The 26,657-nt window shown below is 42.3% G+C and overlaps 1 protein-coding gene and 2 long non-coding RNA genes across 7 annotated transcripts in view; 1 reads left to right on the top strand and 2 right to left on the bottom strand.

Moving 5' to 3' along the window:
• The window catches only part of POPDC3 (popeye domain containing 3), a 72,566-nt gene that overhangs the window by 9,200 nt on the left and 36,709 nt on the right, over window positions 1-26,657 (top strand). For 2 of the 5 annotated variants that reach the window (XM_066613032.1, XM_066613039.1), the window contains exons 2-5: window positions 5,217-5,273; window positions 7,283-8,069; window positions 12,794-12,902; window positions 15,535-18,265. In XM_066613032.1, the coding sequence (XP_066469129.1) occupies window positions 7,579-8,069; window positions 12,794-12,902; window positions 15,535-15,819 (885 nt within the window). In that variant the 5' untranslated portion in view covers window positions 5,217-5,273; window positions 7,283-7,578 and the 3' untranslated portion in view covers window positions 15,820-18,265. Of the gene's footprint in view, window positions 1-5,216; window positions 5,274-7,282; window positions 8,070-12,793; window positions 12,903-15,534; window positions 18,266-26,657 lie in introns of those variants that run through there. The other 3 variants (XM_066613025.1, XM_066613047.1, XM_066613054.1) reach the window with 2 other exon arrangements.
• LOC136639040 (uncharacterized) lies at window positions 476-11,457 on the bottom strand. Its single transcript, XR_010793647.1, has 2 exons — window positions 10,635-11,457; window positions 476-880 (listed from the first exon to the last, which is right to left on the bottom strand). It is a non-coding gene; the product is annotated as an uncharacterized lncRNA (long non-coding RNA).
• LOC136639032 (uncharacterized) lies at window positions 19,962-24,210 on the bottom strand. Its single transcript, XR_010793646.1, has 3 exons — window positions 24,033-24,210; window positions 21,970-22,107; window positions 19,962-20,527 (listed from the first exon to the last, which is right to left on the bottom strand). It is a non-coding gene; the product is annotated as an uncharacterized lncRNA (long non-coding RNA).

Raw genomic sequence — 26,657 nt, 5'->3', positions numbered from 1 at the left:
GTCTAGCAAATGTCTACACACATAGTTTATGTAAGGTCTCTAGTAGCCTGGGGAGCCCATGACCCCAAATATTAATCAATTATTTATTAATTACTATAAAAAAAACAAATATATATATTTTTGTCTAGCAAGTTGCAATAGATTGTCATTTTCAAAAGTGGGTCCCGGTCCTAAAAGGTTTGGGGAAGCACTGTGTTAGGCCACTGAGAGAAAATAATTTTGTGGGTTTTAAGGAGTAGAATGGATCACGTGGTAAGAGAAATTCATAATAGGCATGTTTAATTTTGAAAATAAGCCAAACCCAGGAACAGGGTAATGTATTTTTTCCTAATTATACTGTGGCACTCAATACCACAAGATGATTGCATGGAGCAATTGCATGGATGATTGCAATAATAATATTGTATGTGGATAAACTGTACACATGTTCAGCCAGGATAATAATATTAATAATAATAACAACAACAACTAGGTATTTATATACCACCTTTCTGGTCATCGGATTACTCTGCTGACTTTATTTAAGGCGGTTTACATAGGCAGGCATTCCTAAATCCCTCAAGGGGATTTTTACAATCATAGAGGTTCTCTCTTTCAAGAACCAACATTTCAGAATTGATCTTCCTGGTTTGGACTAACTTCTGGCCTCCAGTTCTCCCACACAGGCTGGCAAGCAGCTCCATCTCTCACATGGAGGGCAGCCAAGACGCTTCTTGCTCACACCAAGAGCAGGTGGAATCACTCAACTTGGCTTGTCAGCTGCTTCAAGGTCTTGCCATTCTCAGCCGTTCAGGGAGCTGCCGGTGTCCTCGAACTGGTGACCTTCTGATGTTATCTTTGGGCTAATGGAGGCTTTACCCTCTAGACCAGACCTCCTGCCCTGGATGGTAGCAGACAGCATTAAAAAAATTTCAAGATGGATTAACATACTAAATTTAACTGTATTTGTTTTAGATTAATGTTTCATTCAATAATTTCCAGACAAAAGAAATTTCCACAGAGAAATATTCACAAAATATAGAATATTTTGTGCCACAGGAAGACATTGATGGAAGTTTCTTTAGGTCTTGTGTGCCCAAAGTAACACTGCACAGAGGAAGCTGCACTCTGTATCTCTTCATGAGTCATGACTGTGGCCTGTTTGCCTTCATATGGTGCAAGCAGTTCCACCACATCTTTTTACAGCGTGTTTGGTTCATTCATGGTTCCCAGGGCAGAAACTCAGAGGACACTGCTGGTTGCATCTCTGGGATGAACTTGTCTTCTTTCCAAGAGATATGCTCAGAGCAGTGATTCACACAGAAACACAGTATAGGTTGTGTGCATGGGGAGAGTTTCTCCCTGTGGTTGGAGATGTTTTCACACTGTAAAAAGAAAGTTATCAGGTGTAGTAGTGCAGTGCGTGCTGACACCTAATTTGGAAAAAAGTATACTTCAGCTAACACTGATCTAATATGCAAGGGGGTTTTAATTTCAGTGCATAATGTGGCAGTGTATGACCCTGAGCTCACTAAGAGCCCAATCCTATCCACACTTTCCTGAGAATAAGACCCATTGACCATAAAGGGATTTACTTCTGAGTAGACATGCATAGGATTGGGCTGTAAAGGTATAAAATTAGGATTTTGCTGGTTAATCTTTAGTGAGTGCAGGGGGGGGGGGTTTGAGACATTCAGGTTTAACTAACATGCAACATCTGTTCTGTCTGGAGATTATAGTGACATCATAGCTTTTCCAACCATATGGCAATGCTCCGTATTTGAAAATGTCAATTTACATTGCAAGTTGCCATGTCTTGCAAGTTCTGTAAGAGTGGGAGCATGAAACATTTCTCCTTGCTTGTGTATATATTCCAGTTACAATGAACATGCTTACTGAAGTCCTTTTGCTAAACCGGGGGGAAAAAATGACCATCAAGATAAAGAGCAGCAGTAAGCAATGCATTCATGCCATTTCTTATTGAATGAAAATGGAATTCTATGTACTTTCAGTGTTAGCCATGATTACTGTATGTGGTTTTGTTAAAATGTTACATTTTGTTCTTTTAACCCTTAGATGTAAAGGGTTTAACCTAGATTGCAACAATTACTGGATTAGGATTTGCTTATATAAACAGCAGTATAGCTGGTGTTCAGTAGAAAGCTGCTTCTCTGTCTCTTCTTCCTATATTGATTTAAACAGCCAATAAACCATTCTGCTGAAATCAATGGAACATGGCGTCAGCTGCGATGTACTAATGTAGTACAGTGGCTAAGAGACTGGTGGTGCAATTGTATACATGTCTACTCAGAAGTAAGTCCCACTGAGTTCAGTGAGACTTACTGTCGGGTAAGTGGGTATAGGATTGCAACCTGAGAGCTCAATACTAGGCATTTCTAACTCAAAAGTTAATCCTATTATAGTCAATGGGGCTTACTCCAAGGTAAGTGTGGATAGAATTGCAGCCTGGGTTGCAAAACAGGACTTTCTGGGTTTGAATGTTTCAATGTTGCCTCTGCCATGAACTCATTAGGTGGTCTTAGGCAGGCCTCAATCTTCCCCAGCTGCAATATGGTGATAATAATATTTATCTCACAGGGTTGTTGTAAGGCTTACAAAAAGATAACACATATGAAGCACTTTGCAAACTTGGAAAGCATTATAACATGTCCCATGGATTTCAACATGGTTTGGGTACAACTGCTTTCTTGGGATCAAAGTTTCAGTGATAAATTATAATATGGTGATTACTGTTAAAGTTACATATGCTGTTTTCTCAGGCCATAGTCACGTGTTGGAGGCAGTAAATACTTGTTTTAAGTGAAGTGATACAAGATTCTTGGCTTGTAAATTCAACCGGAGGAACTGATGCTTTCCTTGATGTATCTCATGTCAATATGTTGTTGGCACAAAGTGTCTGAATGTAATGGATGGATGATTGGTATAGATAATTTTTTTAACAAAAACAAGACAACCAAATCAATATTTCTAACAAACTCTGAATAACTTGGCATGCTTTTCCTATTTTTTGAGTTTTCCTTAATTACTGCTGAATTGTTTTGTCTCCTAGAAGTTATCTGAATACATTATGAGGGTGAGAGTTGTACATAGATTAATTAAGATCTTGTGTATTTTCTCAACATTGTAATGAGCACTTTAAGGGTCCAATCCTAAACATCCTCAGTACCAGCGCTGAGCTTCAGCGTCGATGCTGGGTGTTGCAAATGTGCCATAAAGTATGTCTGTGGCACTCGGGGAGGAGGGGCCGCCAGCACTGTGTGGAGGACTAGCCAGTGGTAAGTAGTAAGTGGTAAGTGGGTGGGGGAAGGCGGGAAGTGGGCTGAATGGGGCAGGGAGATGGCAGGGTGGTGGAGGAGCTCCAGTGGGAGGGGGGTGGGACCACTGGAGCTCTGCTTTGCCATATCCTAACCTCCATGTTGTGCTGAAAAGGCCAACATGGAGTCTCTCAAGTCTGTCCTGGCAAAATAGCAGGGACAGACTTGAGAGGCCCCATTGTGGAGCCTGGGGCTTTCCCTGGCAGAAGGGGACAAAAGTCCCCTCCTGCCAAGGAGACCTCTAGTGGCCTTGGCAGTGCCGCTGGATGCATTGGTAGTTATTTTGGCACCACTACACCAGTGGAGCCACTGGCTTAAGGTTTGGGCTGCCCATCCCCAACTTCTAGTGTAAAGCAAACCTTAGTAGTCCAAGTGCAAAAAGTTCCCTTTTGTAAAGCTTGCTTTTCAGAGGGAATGTCATGGGCCATGGTCATTAGGTTTGCTATACACTGGAGAACTGTTGGCAGATTGCTAGTGCGTAGAGGTGTTTCTAGTGAGTAAGATAGAATTACAGCCTAAGGGCATAATCCTACCCTGCACTGGAAAAGCAGCTCAGCCAGAGGCAAGGGGAAACTTTCCCCTTACCTCCAGTTAAGGTGCCCTTGCCCCATGGGTCTCCTCAGATTTGTGCCACCTCCTGAGGTGGCACAAGTCAGAGGACAGCGGAGTGGCTTGAAGCTGCTCTGAACTCCCGAGAATGGAGGTTGGGATCCAGCATAAGTGCTGGATCCCAGCTCCGCCTCCCACTCCTCACTTGCCCACCCCAGGGCCACCCACCCTACCCCTGCCCAGGAACGCTTTCCTCCCCCCGCTTCCTCCCCGACCACCCCAGAGCCCTGCATCCGGGCCAACGCAAGGCTCACCGCCGAAGCTGCCATGGAGGCTGGATTCAGTCTCCGTGTGCCAGTGCACCTCCATGCACCAGTGCAGCTTACTCCCCAGGAGGCGCAAACATGCTTTACGGCACGTTTGCGACTCTCCTGGGCCGGCGCAAGGGATTTGTGTCAGCCCAAGTAAAGGGCAGGATTGCGCCCTAAGTCTTACACAGTGGGCTAACTTGCATGTAAAATAAATAACACCATTTTCAAACACTTCTGCCAGTAGGGCTTGCTTTGCTCCTGGGAATTTAAAGTGATCAAGCTGCTATGGCTGCTTTGCAGTTAAGCATCTCAGTTAAGCAATGTTATACTGATGTATTGCTTTGAGTATCCGTTTTATATTCTCTGTAAGGGTGGCACTTCTGAAGTGCTGCATCCTCAGCACACTGCTAGCAAGTGTTTTTTTGAGTGGCTATTGAAAAAATAAAACCCATTGATTCCCTATGGAAAATGACAATTGGATGAAATTTTGGAACACAGGACACTTTAAACTGGTCTGTTTTATGGGTTTTTGATTCTATGGCAGAACAGTTTTTTCCCCCTTCTCATTGTGTCTATCAGTGTTATTTCCCATCTCCAGAATAATCTTTGTTCTATTCATAAGGTTGCCAAACAACATATAAGGAATATCTATGGTTGGATCTCCTGATATCGTCTTTTCCTCAGAGCAGTCATAGGAAGAACCCAATTTAGATTGGAGCCTTTGTGAGGGGAACGTGAGATCTTCCCCCCCCCACACACACACACATGCACACTGATTCCCCAATGCAGAATTGCCTCTGTGGGACTGGCCTCTGTGGGACTGCTGTTAGCCATGAGGTCTCTTTCCCGTCTGTGGCTAATGGCAGCTGGGGGAGGGGGACAAATTTATAATCGGGAATTAATGGGGGGGAATGGTTATTGTTTCCCCCACACTGTGGTTCTGATTCAAGCACATCCCATAGCTGCATTTTAAGAAAAGAAAAAAGCTAGAGACTCAGTCATAGATCTTGAAGATATTAAAACAGATTTTAATTTTTTAAAGAGAATTTCCAATAAAGAAAACATTTGAGGTCATCACATGAGCAAGACATGGCATATGGTAAGCACTGAATTTTATGTCAAGGTTGATTGGATTCCACAGTTATTGTGTCAGGTGGGGATGTGGTTTGTAGAAAAACGGGACTGGCAGGATGCCTTGAATGCCTCACCTCATGGATCATACTTCACTATATTTTCAGTTCTGGGTTGAACTAAGTACTTTCATTTATTATTAACAGTATTTGTATACTGCTTTTCAACAAGAAGTTCACAAAGCAGTTTACAGAGAAAATCAAATATACCTGTAAGATTCGTACCATAGACCAGTGTTTCTCAGTGAAACACTCACTAGGTGGGTCACGAGCCAATTTCAGGTGGGTCCCAATTCATTTCAATATTTTATTTTTAATATATTGGACTTGTTGCTCCCATGGTATATGACTGCATTTGGGAAAATGTTATATATCTGTACTTTTAACAGGCTACTCTGTCCATTTATGCCAGCCATTTTCAACCACTGTGCCATGGCACACTGGTGTGCCGTGAGTGGTCCACAGGTGTGCCACAGGAATTTGGTGGAAGGTTATTTATTAATAGAAATGTAAGCCCCCACTGTCAGCATGGTGTGCCTTGTCAATTGTCAAAAACCTGGTGGTGTGCCTTGACCATTTTAATGTCAGTGTGCTGTGAGATGAAAAAGGTTGAAAATCACTGGTGTATGCTTTTTACAATGATAGTAAATGGAACTTACTCCTGGGTCAGTGTGGGTAGGATTACAGCCTAGGCTTGTCAGAAATGTTCCTGCTTGATTGTGTCACTTCCAGTCATGACATCACTTCCGGTGGGTTTTGACAGATTCTTATTCTAAAAGGGGGTCCCGGTGCTAAATGTTTGAGAACCAGTTCCATAGACAGGTTGATCTTGCTTCATACTGTTTCAACTTGAAGGAAGCCCGTGACCTAGATATGAATGGTTGCCCCATGCAGCGGCTGAGATCTACATGTGCAAGGAGTGCAAATGCTCATCTTGGCCCCAGAGAACTTGATAGATGCATCTATTGACGTAAAGGTGCTTGTCCACATATGGAGTCAGCAGACATACACCACATAATGAAACTAGATGGGACTGGAGGGCCAGATGGGATCCAAGGAACTATGCTGGGTACATTAGAGGGTTTAGATCAGGGGTGTCCAAAGTTTTTGGCAGGAGGGCCACATCATCTCTCTGACACTGTGTCAGGGGCCGGGGAAGGGAAGAATTAATTTACATTTCAAATTTGAATAAATTTACATAAGTTTACATAAGTGAATATATTAGAGATGGAACTTATATGAATGAATGAAGGTTTTGCAATAGCTCAAGGCCTATAAAAGGCCTTGTAGGAAGCAAGGCTGGCCTTTCCTTTGCTGCTGCTGCTACTACATCACAGATGTGAAATAGCAAGCAGCCCTCATCCCACAGCTCACATGAGAAGTCAAACAATTGCCCTCACACTGAGAGCAGTTGCAACAGACCAGTGCAGGCTCCAGCAAGTCTCTGGAGGGCCAGAGGCTCATTGGAGACTGGGGGCTCCCTGAGGGCTGCATTGGGTGTCCTCGAGGGTCGCAAGTGGCCCCAGGGCCGGGGTTTGGGCACCCCTGGTTTAGATGATAGGATTTTTCTTGTTTATAACTTATCATATCTCAAAATTGAAATTTTTGAAATTATTTTTCTTTCAAATCAGTTTTCTCATCCAGTGAGAGGGGGCTGCAGTTCGAGAAGCCCTTTGGCCACACAAAATTTATTGCATAATTCTTTGAATCCTGATAAAGATTCTAAAAGACTTTACCAGATGGGGTGCAGTCCCACACATGCTTACTTAGAACTTAATTAACTACTGTAAACATGTATAGGATCTGGATATAGTAATCTAGAAAAAAAATATTGTAATGGTGTTTTTTTAATGGCCTGTATGCTAAGTGCTGGTCTGCTTGGGTTTTTATGGAAATACACTTTACACAGAGCAGACATTTATGCTGCCTCATGTCAAAATGTTACATAAATGCTATTTTTTTTCACTCTTTTTCACAGATGGGATAAAGGATCACGATAGATGAGATAATGTTCTGTAACCAAGCAAAATGCAGAAGTCGCATGAACCAGCATGGAACAGTATGGACCTTCCAGGAAGGCTGCTTTTCTAGTTCATGAACATTTATGATTAAAGTTTTTTAAAGCTGAGGAAAGGATGACATTATGTCAACTGCTTAGCGCTGGAGGCAAGGTTGGGAAAGTGATGGATCCATTTTCTATGCATACTGTGTTTATATAGCTACAGTTTTGGAAGTCACCAAGAGAAAACTCGATACCAGTTGACTGGTCTAGCCATGGAAGATAACTCAACTTTTTGGAGCAGTCTAATATATCCACACCCTATCTGTGTAAACTGGAAGTCAGAAGCAGAAGGATCTATCTTTCACTTAGCAAGCATTCTGTTTGTTGTTGGCTACATGGGTGGAAGTGGATTTTTTGGCCTGCTCTATGTCTTTTTCTTGCTTGGACTGGGTTTTTTCTGCTCATCAGTCTGGGCATGGTTAGACGTCTGTGCAGCTGATATTTTCTCCTGGAATTTCATACTGTTTGTGATATGCTTCATACAGTTTGTTTATGTAGCCTACCAAGTTCGGAGTGTGGCCTTTGACAAAGAATTTCAGGAGCTTTATAGTGCTCTGTTCCAGCCCCTAGGGATCTCACTGACAGATTTCAGAAAGATTGTGCGGTGCAGTGATGAGGAAGTTGTGACTTTGGAGAAAGAGCATTGTTATGCCATGCAAGGCAAAACACCCATTGATAAGCTCTCCTTGCTTGTTTCGGGAAGGTTTGTATTGTGTTTATCCCTTATTTATATGGATTCCCTTCCACTCCTAAGTTTTAAAAAGGCAGGGGAAAATCCCAGCATGCCAAACTTTTCTGTGCATTGTTTGCTTCTGTTTAGTGTAAGCACAATAAACACAAAGTTCTAACTGTGAAAATATTTCTAATACCAAAATGTAGCAGCTTAATTGGGTGGTGAGGAAGAGGCATTTTAATTTTTGCTACATTCTAGAAATGCAATAAAGCATACATTCTGCCACTTCAGAAAAGATTTGTCTTTCTGACAAAACAGGCCTGTATTATTTTTTTTAATGTATCATTTAATTAAAAGGCATCTGTAGTAGTGGAAAATGGGAAGGGCAGTACAAGCTCAATAAGAGAGTGATCAGAGTGTTCAGGATTAAACCACACTGTACATTTCTTTGTTCCTTCTCATCCTTAATGGATTGTTGTTTCCATATTACTGACTGCCCCACCAGTCAATGACTTCTTCTGCCGTAAGCAGATAATAGCTGGTACACAGACATAATTTGCGCAGAGGTCCATGTTTCTGCTCGTCATAGCAAGTATTCCATCACTCTGGAAAGAATGTCAAGGGCCTCCCTGGCCTCTCTCTTCAGCTTGGAGCTGGTGAGGAGAGACAGGGACTGACTTTGCTTTGAAGAGAAGGGAATGATCTCCACATCACCCAAACCCCAAACTAAAAGAGGATAGGACTTGCTGTTTTGGTGCTGAGTAGCCAATCCAATGCCAAAATATTCCCCATTTCCTATCTATAACTCTTAAGTTTAAAGCTGGAGAAGGGGATAGGTAGGGATCATTTTTCCTGTTGCATGGACTTCCTGCAGCCCTCCCCAACTCAGCATCACTGCAGAACTAACCCCCTCTCCTCTCCAGCCCAAGACTTGAAATTGTGGAAGGGAAGCAGGGGATTGTCACTGAACCACATGGAGTCTCTGCATAAGGCTAGGGAAAGACAGCACAACCCTACATGCATCTGCTTGGAAGTAAATTCAGTGAGGCTTACTTTCTGCTAAGTGTATATAGTAATGCTATACACAGTTACCTGGAAGAACGTCCCATTAAGCACAGTGGAATTTACTTCTGAGTAGATATGCATAGCATTGTGCAGGGATGGGACCGAGTCAGCCAAAATTTGTGGGCTCCTGAATTTGCATAATTCTGAACATAGGGTTGTATCCTAAGCAGCATGACTTCAGTGGCACACATTCTTCTTATCTTACCATCCCCTCCTCCCTAAGGAAGCTCTTCAAGCTACCCCAAAATCTGCTCCTGGAGACTGGGAGATCCTTGGGAATGGCGTGGGAATGGGATGAGGTTTGGGGAACTGCTTTTGGAGGGGGAAATCCCTGAAAATCATGAGAAGGCAGCTTTTAGAAGCACCATACATAGTAGCTGTCCTCCATGTGGATTTCTCCCTCTCACCCCATTCTTCATCCCACACTGCTCCCAGGTGCCCTGCCCTGCTAGGGAGCTTCCCTAAGAAGAATGGGACAGAGATATAGTACAACCCATATAATGTGGTTTCCTGTGTGCCAGCCTGACATTAAAAAAAAAATAAATCGGTACTTCCATTCGTCAACACTCCTGCATTCATCATCCTCAACAGATTTAGTTCAGCATGTCCTGTATGAAGTCTGTTGCATATTTATTCACCTGAGTGCCCCAATTTTAACTAAGGAAACCTACAACAGCTATTCTCAGATCCCTTAGCTACCACAAGCCCATTTAACATTTCATTAATTTAGTTCCTATTTTTTATTTATTCTTTCAATTCCACATTTGGAAATCTCTCGCTAGATGTCTTGTTACCTTGTGCCAAAAGCAGAAGTAGGAATATAGTAACCATGTGAATTTCTTACCACTGCCCGATATAGTAGTCTCTGTAGTTATTCAGTGTCATGAATTCAGCTTCATGAACACATGAGAGTTCAAAGACAATTTGCATAATTGTGGCCCAAATTCTAACCCACTTTCCAGTGCTGGCGTAGCTGTGCCAATGGGACATGTGCTGCATCTTGCAGTTGGGTGGTACTCACTGAAGCCTCCTCAAAGTAAGGGAATGCTTGTTTCCTTACCTGGGAGCTACATTGCCCTTATGTCAGTGCTAGAAAGTGGGTTAGGATTGCGCCCTGTAATATTTTGGATTCTAGTGGCACATTGGGCCCCATTTAGGCCAGCATAAGCGTCAACAGTTATGATTAATGAATGGGGTTTATGGCACAAAGACATTGCACTGAAAGTTTATGGGAAAGGAAGATTTGATGTCTGTACTCTACATAAGAATAGTCTTTTGAAATGGAACAAAGGTTAGTCTAGTCCAGGATTTTGTTTCCAGCAGTGGGCAGCTAGAGGCCACTGGAAGTTTATAGGCAGGAGGTGAAAGCATGCTTTGTACTTTTTGTGTTCTTAAATGCAAAGAAGATTTAGGAACTGTTAAAGAAAGATATGAACTGGAATTATTTTTTGTCTATTATGAGTGCAAATGCTATTCTTCTGTTTGATCACTAAGAACTAAGGTGTGAATTGTAATGGATTATTTTTGTACCTGTGGTCTTCATACTCCAATTGCATACAATAGTTGGACATAACGATGAAAACCTTGTGACCTGTGGAAAGGATGTTTAATTTTGCTCTTAGTGACATTCTGCTATTTTAGCACATAAGAAAATTAAAATACTGTAGTCCATATAAATCACAGAATTTTTAAAAAGTCACATAGGAGCAAAGAATGTCTTCAGTCAAAGCAAATCAGAAACAGAGGCTGCAAACTAATCAGGAGAGCCCAGGAAATGCCTGCAGAGCTAGGTCTTTAATCCCCAGCTAGAGGGGGGTCTAGGCACACATTAAGTGGTGGGTCCACTGGCAGCTCCAAGGATGGCTGCTGGCACAGCAGCCAGAAAACCGCAAGCCATCAGCAGCATGGTGCAAACTGGCTGCTGGCAGAACCCCACCAGCAGAGAGCTGGGAAAGGGGTGGGAATTAGAGCGGGATAAGACAGAGACAGCAGCCAGATCCCAAACCCCCATCTCAGGCCAGACACACCCCTGGCTGGCAACAGGGCTCTGCAGTGTCCATAGTGGACCATGCAGCTGATGACACCCCAGTGAGCATTTCTCCTCACCCCTCTCAACTGGCTTCTCCACTGGGATGGTGTGTTGGATGCAGCAGCCTGCATGCTTTCAGCCCTGCATCCAATGTGCAATCCCCAGATAGGATTGTGCCATTGTAAATCACTTTGTGAAATACTGTTGTTGAAAAGCAGTATGTAAGTATACTTAATAATAATCAATTGTATATTGCATTGCTGCAAACAGTCCATTTTGCTTTGAACTACTTTCTTCAATATTTTCTACGTTATACAACTTTTTCAGAATAAAATAGTATCAGCATGTGTTTTTCATTTTGTTTAAAATCACTCTGCATTTTGACTGATTTGAACATTAACCTGTGAAAGTTCAAAATAAACTTTTAGAGGTTTAGAAGTCCCAATGAATGCTTTTACACTGATAAAAAGTGACTCCTTGACTTAAGGTACATTTATTTTAATATTCAAAATACTTTTTCTCTCATAAGAGAAAAAAATGGTTGGCAACCTTCAGTCTCAAAAGACTATGGTATAAGCCTATGATTGTTTATTTAAAAGATTTTTATCCTGCCCTTCTTCTGCTGGAGCAGATGCCCAAGGAGGCTTACAATTTATAGGGGAAAAAATACAATGTATAAAAACAGACAGACAGACAGACAGACAGACAGACAGACAGACAGACAGACAGACAGACAGACAGATAGATAGATAGATAGATAGATAGATAGATAGATAGATAGATAGATAGATAGAACCAATGGGAGGAGGGCAAAACTATTAACACTCAAGGAACTGCTGTAGAGGCACAGGAGGCAGACAACCCATCATTCAAACAACAAACAAAACAAAAAGGTTTTGAGCCCTTGCCAAAACACCAAGAGGGAGAGGTAGTTTTCAATTCCCCCTGTAGGGAGTTCCATAATTGTGGTGCCACTAGTGAGAAGGCTTGCCCCCATGCTGCCATCTCTCTAACTTGGGAGAAAGGGGGCACTTGCAGGAAAGCCCCTTCAGATGACCTAAGAGGGCAGGCTGGAAAATATGGGAGAAGGCGGTCTCTCAGATAACCTGGCCCCAAATTGTGAAGGGCTTTAAAGGTCAAAGCCAGCACCTTGAATTGGGCCCATAAACAAATGGGCAGCCAAGGCTGTTGCCAAAGCAGTGGTTCAACAGAATCAAACTGCCTAGCCCCAGTAACCACCCTGGCTGCCACATTCCACACTATTTGCAGCTTCTGAACCATCGTCAAGGACAGCCCCATGTAAAGTACATGCTAAATTACTGTTTTGTGGCAGCCATAATGAACTTTTCACCTAAGAAACTTTCCTCACATTTAAGGTTACCCCCCCCCAGCCCAACTTATTTTTCATTCTTCTAAAGTACATGATTGACAGTACTGTCGGACTTTTGACCCTTTAAGCCATTTCTGCCCAATGCTGCATATACACAACAGGGATCAAAGATGTACACCTGTGGGCCAGGCAGAAATGGGTTTAAATGATCACAGAATCATGTTATTTTAAATCTACTATGTTTCTCTTTAAAGAAATGGATTGTTGAATCCTGAGCTAATTTCCTTTCCTGTGTTGACAGTACTAACTCAAACTGTTCTGTTCTGATAGGATTAGAGTGACAGCTGATGGAGAATTTCTGCATTATATTTTTCCCCTTCAGTTTCTGGATTCTCCTGAATGGGATTCACTAAGACCCACAGAAGAAGGTATCTTTCAGGTATGACAGTTTGCAGACGTGGTGAATATCTAACATTTCCACACCCTCTGAATTTGTAGATACAACGTCTTTTTGAGCCAGCAGTTCCTTAACACAGCAATGGGGAGATTATCTTTCTGAAAGATAATCTTGGCATAACTTGCTTGAGAGGACCCTCTCCCCATGTGTCCCCAGTCTAAATGGCTGAAGATAGACACATTGGAGTAAATGTTTGAGGTCTAAATCCTATCCAATTTTCCAGTGCCAGTGCAACTGTGCTAATGGGGTGTGTGCTGCATCCCGTGGTGGAGAAACAGTCACAGAGGCCTCCTCAAGGTATGGGAACATTTGTTCCCTTACCTTGGGGTTGCACTGCAGCTGCACTGGGGCTGGAAAGTTGGATAGGTTTGGGCCCCAAGGCAGCTAGGGAATTAGGGTCAAACTATACATTATGCTAAGCACATCATTAGAGCTAGTATGCTTGGGTTTTTTTTTTTTTCCTAAATGCATATTGTGAGGGCACAATCTAGATCAGTATCTCCACATTGAAAGAGAAGGGCTTTAACCCTTTGCCCTGCTATAAGCTTCATGGCTGGAAAGAGATTTGAACCTGGCTCTTCCAGGTCTAAGTCCCAGAATATCCTGGCTCTCTGGAACCCTAATCTTGATTCCCCCTCTCCCCCACTTCTTTTTGATAAGAAAACCAAAACCATTTCTGGTTCCAGAAAGAAAAGTGGAATTGAAAACTTTGAATTACTTTCCACTTTCCTTGTTCCAGTTTATGGGGCTGTTTCCTAATCTGCTGTTAATGGAAACAACTCCATTAATGTGCTGTCCATGCAGAACACAGCTTTTAAAGGTGCTCTTAACGCAGCACAGCTGCCATTACATTTCTGCCCTTTGTAAACCTGCAGCCAGTCATATAAACAGCATTTTTGTTGGCATGAATGAGAGCTAGCATGAATCCATTCTTTTTAGTAAAGGGTGTGTCCTGCACTCTTAAGCACCAAAAGGCCTAGGATAGAGCAAGAGTGGGGTCCAGATGAGCAGGGCACAGATCTTCAAAGTATGCAGCAAAATCCTGGATTTTTTTTTTTAATGGGTGCCATTTTTTAAAAGCCCTAAATTGGAAAAATCGACAGGCTGCACATGCATAGTTAGAGACCCCACAGAACCAATGGCCATTGAGGGCTCTTCATACATGCAAAAAGTTCTTTCTAGTTCCAGAAATAAAGTTCTCAGGCTGAAGAACATGGCTTTGATCACATTCTGCTCAGTAGCACATTGCAGTGGGAGGAAAAGGGAAGATGAGCATTCATTTCACCAAGGAACTTTCCTGTTCTCTTTCTGCTCCTGCCCCCAGCCATACTCTGAATTCTTTCAATTGTGGCAATGAATTTTGCCTTGCAGTTTGAAGGGTTGCAGGGACAGGATTGCTTTGGAGAGTGCACGTCCTCAGGTGTTCTCTGCCTTGAGCAGAGCCGCCAAGTGCCTGATTCAAGTAAGAATAGTGGAATGAAAGCTGCCTTCAGATGTGTTTCTGAGTACACATGTAGCATACCCATAGTACATTGCTTTGGATGGGATGTCCATGCAGGTCTGCATCGGGCAGCCTAGTCCTGTGCATGATGAGTGCCAGCGCTGTAGCTGCAGTGCCAGTGCTGGTTGTCGTAAAAGAGCCGTAAAGTGCATTTTGACACCTGGGGAGTAAGCAGCTCCATTCTGTTGGAAGCCATGCACCATTCTGTGCATCCTGCATTCAGCCCGACAGCTGCCGGGGCAGGTAGGTGCTGTGCCAGGCAGAAGAGGGGTGGGATAGGGCTAAATAGAGACAGGGAGGGTGTGTTTCGGGGTGTGGGAAAGAGGGGAGAGAGTGGTTCAGGCTGAGGCGGGAGCAGAGGCAACAGAGGAGGCCTCCACCATCCTAATCACTTGTCCCAGACCTGCAAGCCCTACAGAGGGCTCCTCGGTTCTACATCAGCAATTTAGGTGGTGTGGACCAGAGTAGCCCCACTGAACAGGCTGAGGCTCTGCACGGGGGAAGGGAACAAATGTTCCCTTGCCTTGAGGAGACCTCTCATCTACTCAATTCCAGTGCTGGATGCAGCATGAGCCCAGTGGCTCTACTGCACCAGCATTGGATAGGATAACATTGGATAGGATTAGGCTGTGAATTGTATAAAGCAGTGGTTCCCATCCTGTGGGATGTACAGATGATCCACAAAACACTGAGAAATGGTCTGCAAAGTCTCAGGGGCAAAAATTGCCTTTAATCACTTCCAGTGTCTTGCCGAGCAAGCAGTCTCCCATTGATCACCAAAGAGGGTGGAGACTGCCTGCAGCCACAACCACTTAAGTGTCAGCTATGGCTGTGGGCGGTCCGTTCTCTGTCCTCTCTGATAGTCTGTAGGGGTGCGCTTGGGAGACAGACCACCAGAGAGGGCGGAGGCCAGACCACCCATACCTGCATGTGGTCTATGACCATTCCAGTTTTTACCTTAGTGGTCTACGGGCTCCTAAAGGTTGGGATACACTGCTACAAAGGAATGTACTACAGATAGACAGCATCTGTACTCAGATGTAAATTTGGATGTAGGTAAGACCACTGTTCAATTGCCTCAGGTTTCTAATCCTTTTTTTCAATGTGTTTCAGGTGACCCTCACAGCAGAAACAGACTGTCGATATGTTGCCTGGAGGAGAAAAAAATTATATTTACTCTTTGCTAAACACAGATTCATCTCTAGGCTGTTTTCAATTCTTGTTGGTAGTGACATTGCTGATAAGCTCTATGCTTTGAATGACAGAGTAAGCCTAGGGAAAGGATTTCGATATGATATCCGCTTACCTAACTTCTATCACATATCACTTCCAGGGACACCCAAAAAACATTCTGCAGACCACTTACAGAAGAATTCAAGACAAACTTTAACATTATAAGACACTACTCTGCTCCAAATGACAAATGTTGCCTTTGTTTTTTCCAGCAGAAAGACATTAATCTGCCGTCTTAAAAATCAAATTGAAGATTCTCAGAAAGAAAACTTTTAAAATAAAAGCTGTTTTTTCCAGTAGGCAGTAAAATGTAGCCTGGTTCCATTCGCTTTTGTTTCAAGCCAGCAGGATGCAAATCTAGACAGATTGTGCATTATGATGAGGCTCTATTGAATCTTTCTACTCATCACTTTTGGGGGTGGAGAGGAGAGAAATGAATAATTATTGGGTAAAACTTTGTTGTAATTGTGTACATGTATTTGTGTTTTCGGCAATGACATTTACACAGAGCTCTTCATGTTTATTGAGACTTCCTTGTCATCATGAATTATGCAGGCAGCTTTATCTTTGAGAAAAGCAACAAGCAAATCATCTTCAAAAAGCAATCTTGACTTGTTACTTCATAATTACAATGCATAAATTTGGTCTTCTCAATGTGGGGTGTCTCACAGAAGATGACACTTGAAACAGAGGAAAAGACATACACTGTTAAGTGTGGGAGAAGGCTAACTAATTTATTTTTTGCATGCATTCATAAAATAATGACTTCAGATTTTTTTCCCCAGTCATAACAGAAAGGCTATACATGAAAATGAAAAGCACTATGTTACCACTTTGACTGCAAAGTGTGTACCAATCACTATAATTGCTTCAGGGCCCAATTCTATCCAACTTTCCAGTGCCAGTGCAGCGCATTGCAGCCTTAAGGAAAGGGAACAAACGTTCCCTTACGTGAGGAGGCCTCCATGATTGCCCCCTCACTGCAGAATGCAGTGCATGGCCCACTGACATGGCTGCACTGGTGCTGGAAAATTGGATAGGATTTGGCCCTCAGTGCATATAGCAGAGCAAAAACTGTCCAGTGACAGTTGACAGTACCTTGGTTGGAGACAGAGGAAAGTTTTGAGAAAGTTGTAGGTGCTACAATAGAGGCATCATTTCTTAGAGGCAATGATACTATCAGCAGTTCTCATGGAAAAAACGTTTTGTCTCTCTCAACTCTGATGTCATCACCCGATAATCACATGGTACATTTTAAAACCAACATCTGCCACTGTTGGAGCTGACTATGTCCCAGTTCCGTCATTATAGTGTCAGATTAAACCAGTTTGGAAAAATGACAGTGGTAGGATGCCTTGAATGTCCCACCCCATAGGTCATGCTTTGCACCCTGTACTGCTGAATGAAATACAAAATATTTTTATTTGTATGCATGCAACAATTTTAGGTCAATGTTCTGCAGTCTTTTAATAAAGGAAATCAGTGACCTAAATCTGGATAGCAATACAGCAAGGGAGACCCACACATGGGAGTTCCTACATATGCTTCTCTACTCCCCCCTGAATTGATGGGTAGATCTGATGGAGAAGGGCTTACTCATCTGAAGCTAGTAGACACACACAGCAAAGCACAACTAGAAATGGATGGTGGGCAATTGTTGGGATCTGAAGAGCTACTCCAGATGCACCTGGCAACTTGATGCCCTGTGGAAGGCTTTACTTTGATAAGGAGACCTCCTTGCCATGTCACAAAGGTTTTTTTTCCCCTAGCATTCCTGGAGGGGGGGACACACACTAAGTTTCTTCAGGTGCCTGCTGCAGGTGTAAAGCGGTCCCTCCTTGCCTTCAGAGCCAGTCAACTGAAAAAGCAAAAGCTTCAGGCCAGGCACCTGAAAAAACTTCGTGTTCTCCCCCTCCAAGAATGCCAGTGGTTTTTTGAAATTGTCTTTTGAAACTGGCTTCCATAAGGCAGTGGGGCTGGTGTTATGAGAAATCCAAAGTTTCCTTGGGCATGCTGAAATAGTTATGCCAGGTTGTCAGGAACCTGCCTAACTTTAAAAAAAGAAAATTTATATATTCTAACAATTGATATTATACGTACAAAGTCAAAAGGAAAATGACACTGCAAAACTTTACTAAAATGAAAATTATGCAAACATTTATCGTATTAAGTTGCATAATCTTATCAGTATTGCATCTGGAGAAACAGTCACAGAGGCCTCCTCAAGGTATGGAAACATTTGTTCCCTTACCTTGGGACTGCATTGCAGCTACTCCAGTGTTGGAAAATTGGACAGAATTGGGCCCTTAAATATTTTCTTATTATTTTTTAGATTTTGTTTATTGCCGATGTCATAACTTACTGAGATGTAAAAGTTTGTAATTGACTTCTGGCAGAGAGTGAATTTTTGGAACAGTGCTATTGCTTGTTATAGAATAGAAATTATCTTACTGTGTAAGAGAAGTGCCCTAATATTCCATGATTGTTATTAAAATACTGAAAATATTTGATAAATTGTTTTGAAGCTCTGACCATAGAAACTTGTTGAATGGCCAAAAACCTGGTCATTTGAAAATGAAAGGATACACTTTTCTGGCTAGGCTGAGCATTTGGACAACCAAAGGTTTAGTTTGCGCCTATTTTTATTTAGACTGTGAAATTCTAGGATTAGTTCAAACCCAGTTTATTTGACTGAACCAAGTGTATTCCAAAATGTGGATAACTAAGTAATTAGGAGTGCTATTTATATCACTGCAACACCAACATGAGGAACAAAAGTAATGTGGGTTAGGATATTCAGAGTTATGTTGTAACTTTTATTCATTTACTTATTTATTATTGTTTGTTGGCAACCTTCAGTCTCGAAAGACTATGGTATCGTGCTCTGAATGGTGGTTCTAGTGGCACAGCGTCTAGTGTGGCTGAAAAGGCCAATTGGGGAGTGACGATCCCTTCCACACTGGGAACAAGTGCAGTCTGTCCCTGGTCTGTCTCCCTGGCTATGGGCCTTCCTTCTTTGCCTCTTTGCCTCAGTCTGTTGGCAAAGTGTCTCTTCAGACTGCGAAAGGCCATGCTGCACAGCCTGCCTCCAAGCAGAACGCTCAGAGGCCAAGGTTTCCCATCTGTTGAGGTTCATTCCTAAGGCTTTCAGATCCCTCTTGCAGATATCCTTGTAGCATAGCTGTGGTCTACCCGTAGGGCACTTTACATAAGAACATAAGAACAGCCCCACTGGATCAGGCCATAGGCCCATCTAGTCCAGCTTCCTGTATCTCACAGTGGCCCACCAAATGCCCCAGGGAGCACACCAGATAACAAGAGACCTCATCCTGGTGCCCCCCCTTGCATCTGGCATTCTGATATAACCCATTTCTAAAATCAGGAGGTTGCACATATACATCATGGCTTGTACCCCATAATGGATTTTTCCTCCAGAAACTTGTCCAATCCCCTTTTAAAGGTGTCTAGGGTAGACGCCAGCACCACATCCTGTGGCAAGGAGTTCCACAGACCGACCACGCGCTGAGTAAAGAAATATTTTCTTTTGTCTGTCCTAACCGTCCCAACACTCAATTTTAGTGGATGTCCCCTGGTTCTGGTATTATGTGAGAGTGTAAAGAGCATCTCCCTATCCATTCTGTCCATCCCCTGCATAATTTTGTATGTCTCAATCATGTCCCCCCTCAGGCGTCTCTTTTCTAGGCTGAAGAGGCCCAAACGCTGTAGCCTTTCCTCATAAGGAAGGTGCCCCAGCCCCGTAATCATCTTAGTCGCTCTCTTTTGCACCTTTTCCATTTCCACTATGTCTTTTTTGAGATGCTGCGACCAGAACTGGACACAATACTCCAGGTGTGGCCTTACCATAGATTTGTACAACAGCATTATAATACTAGCCGTTTTGTTCTCAATACCCTTCCTAATGATCCCAAGCATAGAATTGGCCTTCTTCACTGCCGCCGCACATTGGGTCGACACTTTCATCGACCTGTCCACCACCACCCCAAGATCTCTCTCCTGATCTGTCACAGACAGCTCAGAACCCATCAGCCTATATCTAAAGTTTTGATTTTTTGCCCCAATGTGCATGACTTTACACTTACTGACATTGAAGCGCATCTGCCATTTTGCTGCCCATTCTGCCAGTCTGGAGAGATCCTTCTGGAGCTCCTCACAATCACTTCTGGTCTTCACCACTCGGAAAAGTTTGGTGTCGTCTGCAAACTTTGCCACTTCACTGCTCAACCCTGTCTCCAGGTCATTTATGAAGAGGTTGAAAAGCACCGGTCCCAGGACAGATCCTTGGGGCACACCGCTTTTCACCTCTCTCCATTGTGAAAATTGCCCATTGACACCCACTCTCTGCTTCCTGGCCTCCAACCAGTTCTCAATCCATGAGAGGACCTGTCCTCTAATTCCCTGACTGTGGAGTTTTTTCAGTAGCCTTTGGTGAGGGACCGTGTCAAACGCCTTCTGAAAGTCCAGATATATAATGTCCACGGGTTCTCCCAAATCCACATGCCTATTGACCTTTCCCTGCACAAGTTCTCCATAGAGGAGATCCTTTGGGATCCGACCATCGCCCATTCTGACGACATGACCAAGCCAACGCAGGCGTCTCTGTTTCAGCAGTGCATACATGCTAGGGATTCCAGCTCGTTCCAGGACTGTGTTATTTGGAACTTTGTCCTGCCAGGTGATACCGAGGATGCGTCGGAGGCAGCGCATGTGGAAAGCGTTCAGTTTCCTCTCCTGTTGTGAGCGAAGAGTCCATGACTTGCTGCAGTACAGAAGTGTACTCAGGACGCAAGCTCTGTAGACCTGGATCGTGGTATGTTCCGTCAGCTTCTTGTTGGACCAGACTCTCTTTGTGAGTCTGGAATTGTGTGCATCCAACAGATGGGAACATTTATTATAAGAGAGTACATAAAAGATAATAGTTTTAAAAAGAAATGTCATAACTGAGTTTTCTATACTCAACATTTACCCAATCTGCCTACAGGTATTGGAATATAACGCTTAGTAGCTATTTTCTTAGTATTTCCTAATAGCTGCAAATAATGTACAGGTGGTCCCCAATATCTGTGGGGGATGTGCTTCCTCGCCCATGGATACTGAAAAGCACAGATAAAAGGGAACCCAGTGTTATGCAGAGCACTCCGGTTTCTTCTTGGGAGCCTCCAGAGGCCTCTTCTGGGTCATGCTGGACTGGCTACCCACTCTGCTGGCCTGTGTGAGCCTCAGAATGGCCCACAGAGGTGACACAAAGTGACTTATGGTAAAACCAAAAGTTGCTAGCCTGGAAGTAGCTTCTAGATGCTTCTATGGGCTATTCTGAGGCCCACAGAGGCCAGTTCAGTGGGTCCCCAGGCTGGCACAGCCCAAAAAGGCCTTAGGAGGCTCCCAAGAAGAGAATGGAGTGCTTTGCAAAATGGTTAAGAAAGGGTAATGGGTGCAGGGGGACAACAAAGAACCAGATCCATGGATACCTGTGCCTGTGTAGGAGACAATTACATATTGGTAGAAAATGTACAGCACAATCATATGCATGTATATTTGGAAGTAAGACCTATTGAGTTCAATGGATTTTATCCCCAGGTAAGTGTTTATAGGAATGCAGCCTTAGGAACATATTTTTTTACTGACTTGCACAATCATTATTGTTAACAGTATTTATGTACCACTGTTCAACAAAAAGTTCACAGAGCGGTTGTTAAAAGAAGATATGAGTGGATTCCCTCAGTTCTGCTCTGAAATGATTCTGCTACTTCAACAACTCTTGAATTCTAGTATTTCAGAATTTTTTAATCATATCTCCAAAAGGTGGAGAGCTGGCCCAATATCTGCAGTAGAAGTTCATGGGGCTGAGTTGACAGATACCTGAAATTCCAGATCAAAACCAAATTCCTGGCAGAAGCCAGGAATTTGCCATGTCTGGAAACCCAGACATGGGTTTCATGGGAACCCAGAAGCCATGTCTGGGAAAAAACAGGAAATCTAGGACAGAATCTACTAAGATTTCCTAATTAAATGAAATATAAATGCCAACATGCATATTTAATACTTTATTAATAATATCAGGCCTTCAAACAGAGTTGCTGCCTTCTATTACCACATGATTAAAAACAACAACACCAAACTAGTATCTAAAATACTATGGTTGGTGGTTATATATCTAAACTGTGAGGACAATCACTTCAGAGGAGTATATGTACCACCATATATGATAAGAGGGCATATAGTCCCTCTTATCCATGGGGTATACTTTCCCACTGATAACTGGTTACCAAAAATGGCAGCAGCAAACCCTATACTTACTGTTGTACAGTAAGCAGATAGCAAGGCCTCTGTTGATGGCTGTGGTTCTGCAACGCATTCTGGTGTGCTAACTTGGCTACTGCAAGGCATTCTGGGGACTGCCAATACTTCACTGGTTGCAGAATATCTTCAGAATGGCTGTGGATAGCATCAAATTGGCCATCATGAATTCAAAACAGTCCTTGTGAATGCAGCAAATAACTTGCCACAAGAAATATTTCCCAGTTGAACATTCAGCCCAGTGACAGGAGGGCAAACAAAACAAAAACTGACTCATGAATGTGCGGGGGGCGGGGGCGGTTGTGAACCACAGATAATGAAACTGGAAATTTGAGTCCGAAGGTACATGGGGTTTACTCTATGTGCATGAGCAACTTTGCTCTATGTATCTGTAAATGGAAAAGAAATGAGGGGAAAATTTCATTTTGCTATTAATATATATTCTTGCATCCGGACCCTTCAGTGAAGGCAAAAGAACTGGGTTAGATTAAAAAAAAAAAAAAAGCAAGCTTCACTTTCTGTATTGTATTTGTATTATTCAAGGTGAAACATTTATTTTCATCTGTTAGTAGAGGTGGAAGAGATAATAAGAAAGATGTTCAGAAATGTAAGAAAAGCTAGCAAGTGCTATAAATATTTTAATAGCCACAAGCACTTAATACTTTCAAGTGGTTATTTGTTGGTTTTGCATTCATGAGATATGTTGATTTTTTCTCTAGACAAATGTTTGAAGCCTACTACAAATAATTTATTGTAACTAGTTTCATTTCAGGGACATAGATTAAAATGTTTGTAGCCTAAGCTCATGCTACTGCAAGACAAACTGCCTTCATCAGCATTGACAATTACTTAGATAGTGAATAAAATGGAAAAAGCTTTCCAAGTGGTGGGAATAATGAATGTATTTTTGTTTATTACAGATTGTCATTATGGTTATTTTTGGATGAGGGCTGATTTAAAGTCTGTGATCAAGTAAAATGCACATACTGAGAAATAAAGGAGGTGTATCCTTGACTTAATCCAAAGATAGTTCCAGGGAAGCTGGAAGGAGGTACAGGGCTTCCAGGGAAGTAGGCTATTGCTACAAAAGTAATACAGTCTTTTAACAAAGAGGAATTGATTTGTATCAACGTAAGCTTTCATAGTCTGCAGTCCATTTCATCAGATGCAGTCTAGGAAAGCTTGTGCCTACCAATATAAATATATAGTGGTGATTCCAATATATATGTACTTGGAAATAATCCCTATTGAGTTAAATGGGACTTACTCCCAGGTAAGTGTGCACTGAATTTCAGCCTTAGTTTGTAAGGTGCTACAAGACTCTTGCTTTTGTTTTTGCTGAAAGGAAGAACAAGAGAGAAACCTAGACAGAATTACATAAAGCATATTAAAGATAAAAAAAAGTGAAGCCATACCTAGACCTAGAATATCTTGCTGCATGAGACAGGAAAGAGTTGTTGAAAACAATGTACATAGATTGAAATATGTGAGAGGGAGATTAAGATAATGGAGAAGATGGAAGTACTACCTACCAAAACGTTTGGAAATAGATTGACCGTTACAGCCTTTGTATTGCAATAATTATTTACTCTTCCCAAAAGAGGGGGTTTGAAGGAATTAGGCTTTCAAGTTATAAAAAAGTTACATGAGCTGTAAAAGATCCATTATTTTTGAGAGTGTTTCATGTTTAGATTCATGAGCCAAAAAGAAAAAAATGCAGCATAATGGTTTCAAGATCTCTCCCCCTCCCCCACCTTTCAGCTTCTACAGGGTTTCTTTTTCAGTTCTCTGGGCACATTTAGTAAAAATTATAACATGTGTTGCTTCCTCTGTACAGATTGTTAACAGCAAAACCATTATAGTTAATCACATCAAATCACTCTGTTCATAAATGCTAAATTCTGAGTATTTAAACCAATGACACAAAAACATACCCTATGCCCAGCCTTTTTTTACAATAATTACTTCTGCACTAAGAAGTTAATAGCTAAAATATGATCAGATTATTATCTAAACATATAAAGAAGAACAAATAATCTGAGACTGCAATACTATACACTTACCTGGGAGTAAGTTCCACTCAACTCAATGGGACTTCTGAGCAGACATGGATAGAATTGTGCTGTTAATGAATCATGTGTAGGTGGACCTCTACAAATACACAAAGTGTAGGACAAAAATTAGCATGAGAGAGAGAGAAGAGTCCGGCTGCTCTTTGAGACTCAAAGCAAACTTCTAGTGGCATACTTTGAATGTGTAAGAGCTTACATGACACACAATGTTTAAAAGGCTGGTTTAGCTGACCAATGTACAAAGCCTCACAGAAACAGAAACTTTAAGCTTGCAGGCAGGAGTGTCTCTCTCTCTAATATGCTTTTCGTGAGACTATGGCTGCAATCCTAACCACACTTTCCTGAGAGTAAGTTCCATTGAACAAAATAGGACTTACTTCTGAGTAGACCTGGTTAGGATTGTGCCAGATAACTCTGCCTTTGCTCACCTTATAACACTTTTGAGAGTGTTAACCCATTTCTGCCCAGCCCACAGATGTACACATTTGATCCTTGTTGCGTATATGTGATGTTGGGCAGAAATGACTTTAAGCACCCTCTGCAGACCTAAAGGCTGCAACATGCTGCAGGAAACCTGATCTCCTTTGCATTCTTGGCGTTCCTTTTAATTCATCTTCCTAAACAGGCTCTATCTGTGTGGCTCCATTTTTCGAGGAAGAGTACAGTTAAATAAAAATCTCCCTCACAAATAAAAGACTCCTTCCTACTTAAAGAAGGATATCCAAGTTAGTGTTCAACAGAGCAAGGAAAGAAGTCATCTTTCCCCATGTGTAATGTGCAAAGCTAATCTGAAAATAGCATGCATTTGTTTCTATTTTCTCCCTCCCATTGAAACCAATGAGACTTAGGTTACAGCACAGCTGAAGTTAAACATTTCTATCTTTACATCCTGTAAGTACTTGATGAGCTGTTTGTATTTGATGTGACAGATTTTATAGAAATAAATGCATTTCTATCTAGAGATTTGATGTTGCTGACTGCCAGCCCAATCGTATCCAGTACCCAGCGCTGGTGCAGACAGGGCACTGGGCCCATATTGTATCCAGTGCTGGAGATGGACAGGTTGGAGTCCAGTTTTTCCCATACCCTGTGTAGAGCCCCAGCCTGCTCAATGGGGCTATTCAGAACAGTGCTAGCTACACAGAACCAAGTAGTCCCATATAGGGCTTTCAGGCCCAGGAAGGTGGTTAGGCTAAGGTGTAGGCCTCATCTGTCACTCCCATACCTGAGTCGCCTCACCCCACCCACCACTCCCCACCTCTGTTCTTCCCTCCTTCACCCCTCCACTGCCTGATGCAGCACTAGTGACTTTCAGCAAGATGCGGTGCCTGCACAGGACTTCCCACCAGTGCTGCTTATTCTCTGGGTGTCAAAAAGCGCTTTATGGCTATTTGTCAGGAATAGGATTGGACTGTAAGCTGCAAATCAGGACTTCCCTGGTTCAAATCTCATATCTACCATGAACTTATTATGCAGGGTTAGACATGGCACTCCTTTGTTCCCCAAGGACAAAAAAAATAACACTTTTCTTACAGGGTTGTTTTACAGATTACATCAATATAATAGTGCTTTACAATCTTATAAAACACTATATGGCTATTAATTATTATATATGATGAGTGGGATAGTGGATAAGCTATAGTTTTATCATGGCATATTTCTGTTTATTACTAATTTCCTTTTATTAGCATGTGGAGATCATTACATCAGAACAGTTGGGTTGCAATCTTTCAGAAAGTTACCTGTGCAAAACTCCCCGTTATTCTTCTGGAAATCATGTATGAATAGCAGAAGCAGACTTTGATTCCTAAAGTACAGTTTCTAATAATGGTGTAGAGCAGAACCACAGTTTACTAAATTTTAGTGAACTAAGGATTACTTTTCTGACTTTACTGTGCACATTTTTGACACACAGGACTCAATTTCTTTAAAAATAAGGTGTTTGGGAGATCAAGGCTCTACAAGTGGCTTATTACTTGGAAGCCCTTCTCCACTGCTAGACACGTAGGATCTCTGAGCATTGCTATTCAGTTAGCTAACAATGTGAATAACATTAGCTATGTTGCTTATTAAGAAGTAGGTTCCACAGTGTACAAATGCATCCATAAGGCTCCCAAGTACATGTACATAAGACTGCAGTCTTGGGCCCACTGAACACAATGGGAAGTACCTCTGAGTAAAATATCTTGTACATATTTATTTCTGATTAAGCACCTTCAAAATCAGTGGGACTTGCTTCTGGATAAACATGCTTAGGACCTTGCTGTTAAACTGACCTCTTATGCGCACTTTTTTGGGTGCAAGTTCTAGTGTACAAAATGAGGCTTACTTCTGAGGAAATGTACATAGATAGGATTGGTCCATCATTGCTTACAAGGGCACATTTGTTATTCAGTGATGCTGGAGATGCACATTGAACATGACTAGATACTCTTCATTATTGTAAAGTAAACCTTGGCATTCAAAACAGTTTCTGAGGGAGAGCCATGACCCAAATTAAGCCCTACACTCATGCAGTCAGATAAAATTGCCATGCTATGTTGTCATCCAGTTAGGGTGAGTGCTATCTGCCAGTCTGATACACATCTACAGCAGGACAGAGGTAACTCAGGAGCT

Source organism: Tiliqua scincoides, chromosome 1 (genome assembly GCF_035046505.1).
Source record: "Tiliqua scincoides isolate rTilSci1 chromosome 1, rTilSci1.hap2, whole genome shotgun sequence".
Classification (NCBI taxonomy): domain Eukaryota; kingdom Metazoa; phylum Chordata; class Lepidosauria; order Squamata; family Scincidae; genus Tiliqua; species Tiliqua scincoides.
Note: the sequence above shows the minus strand (reverse complement) of the source record. Positions and strands in the feature narration are given on the sequence as shown.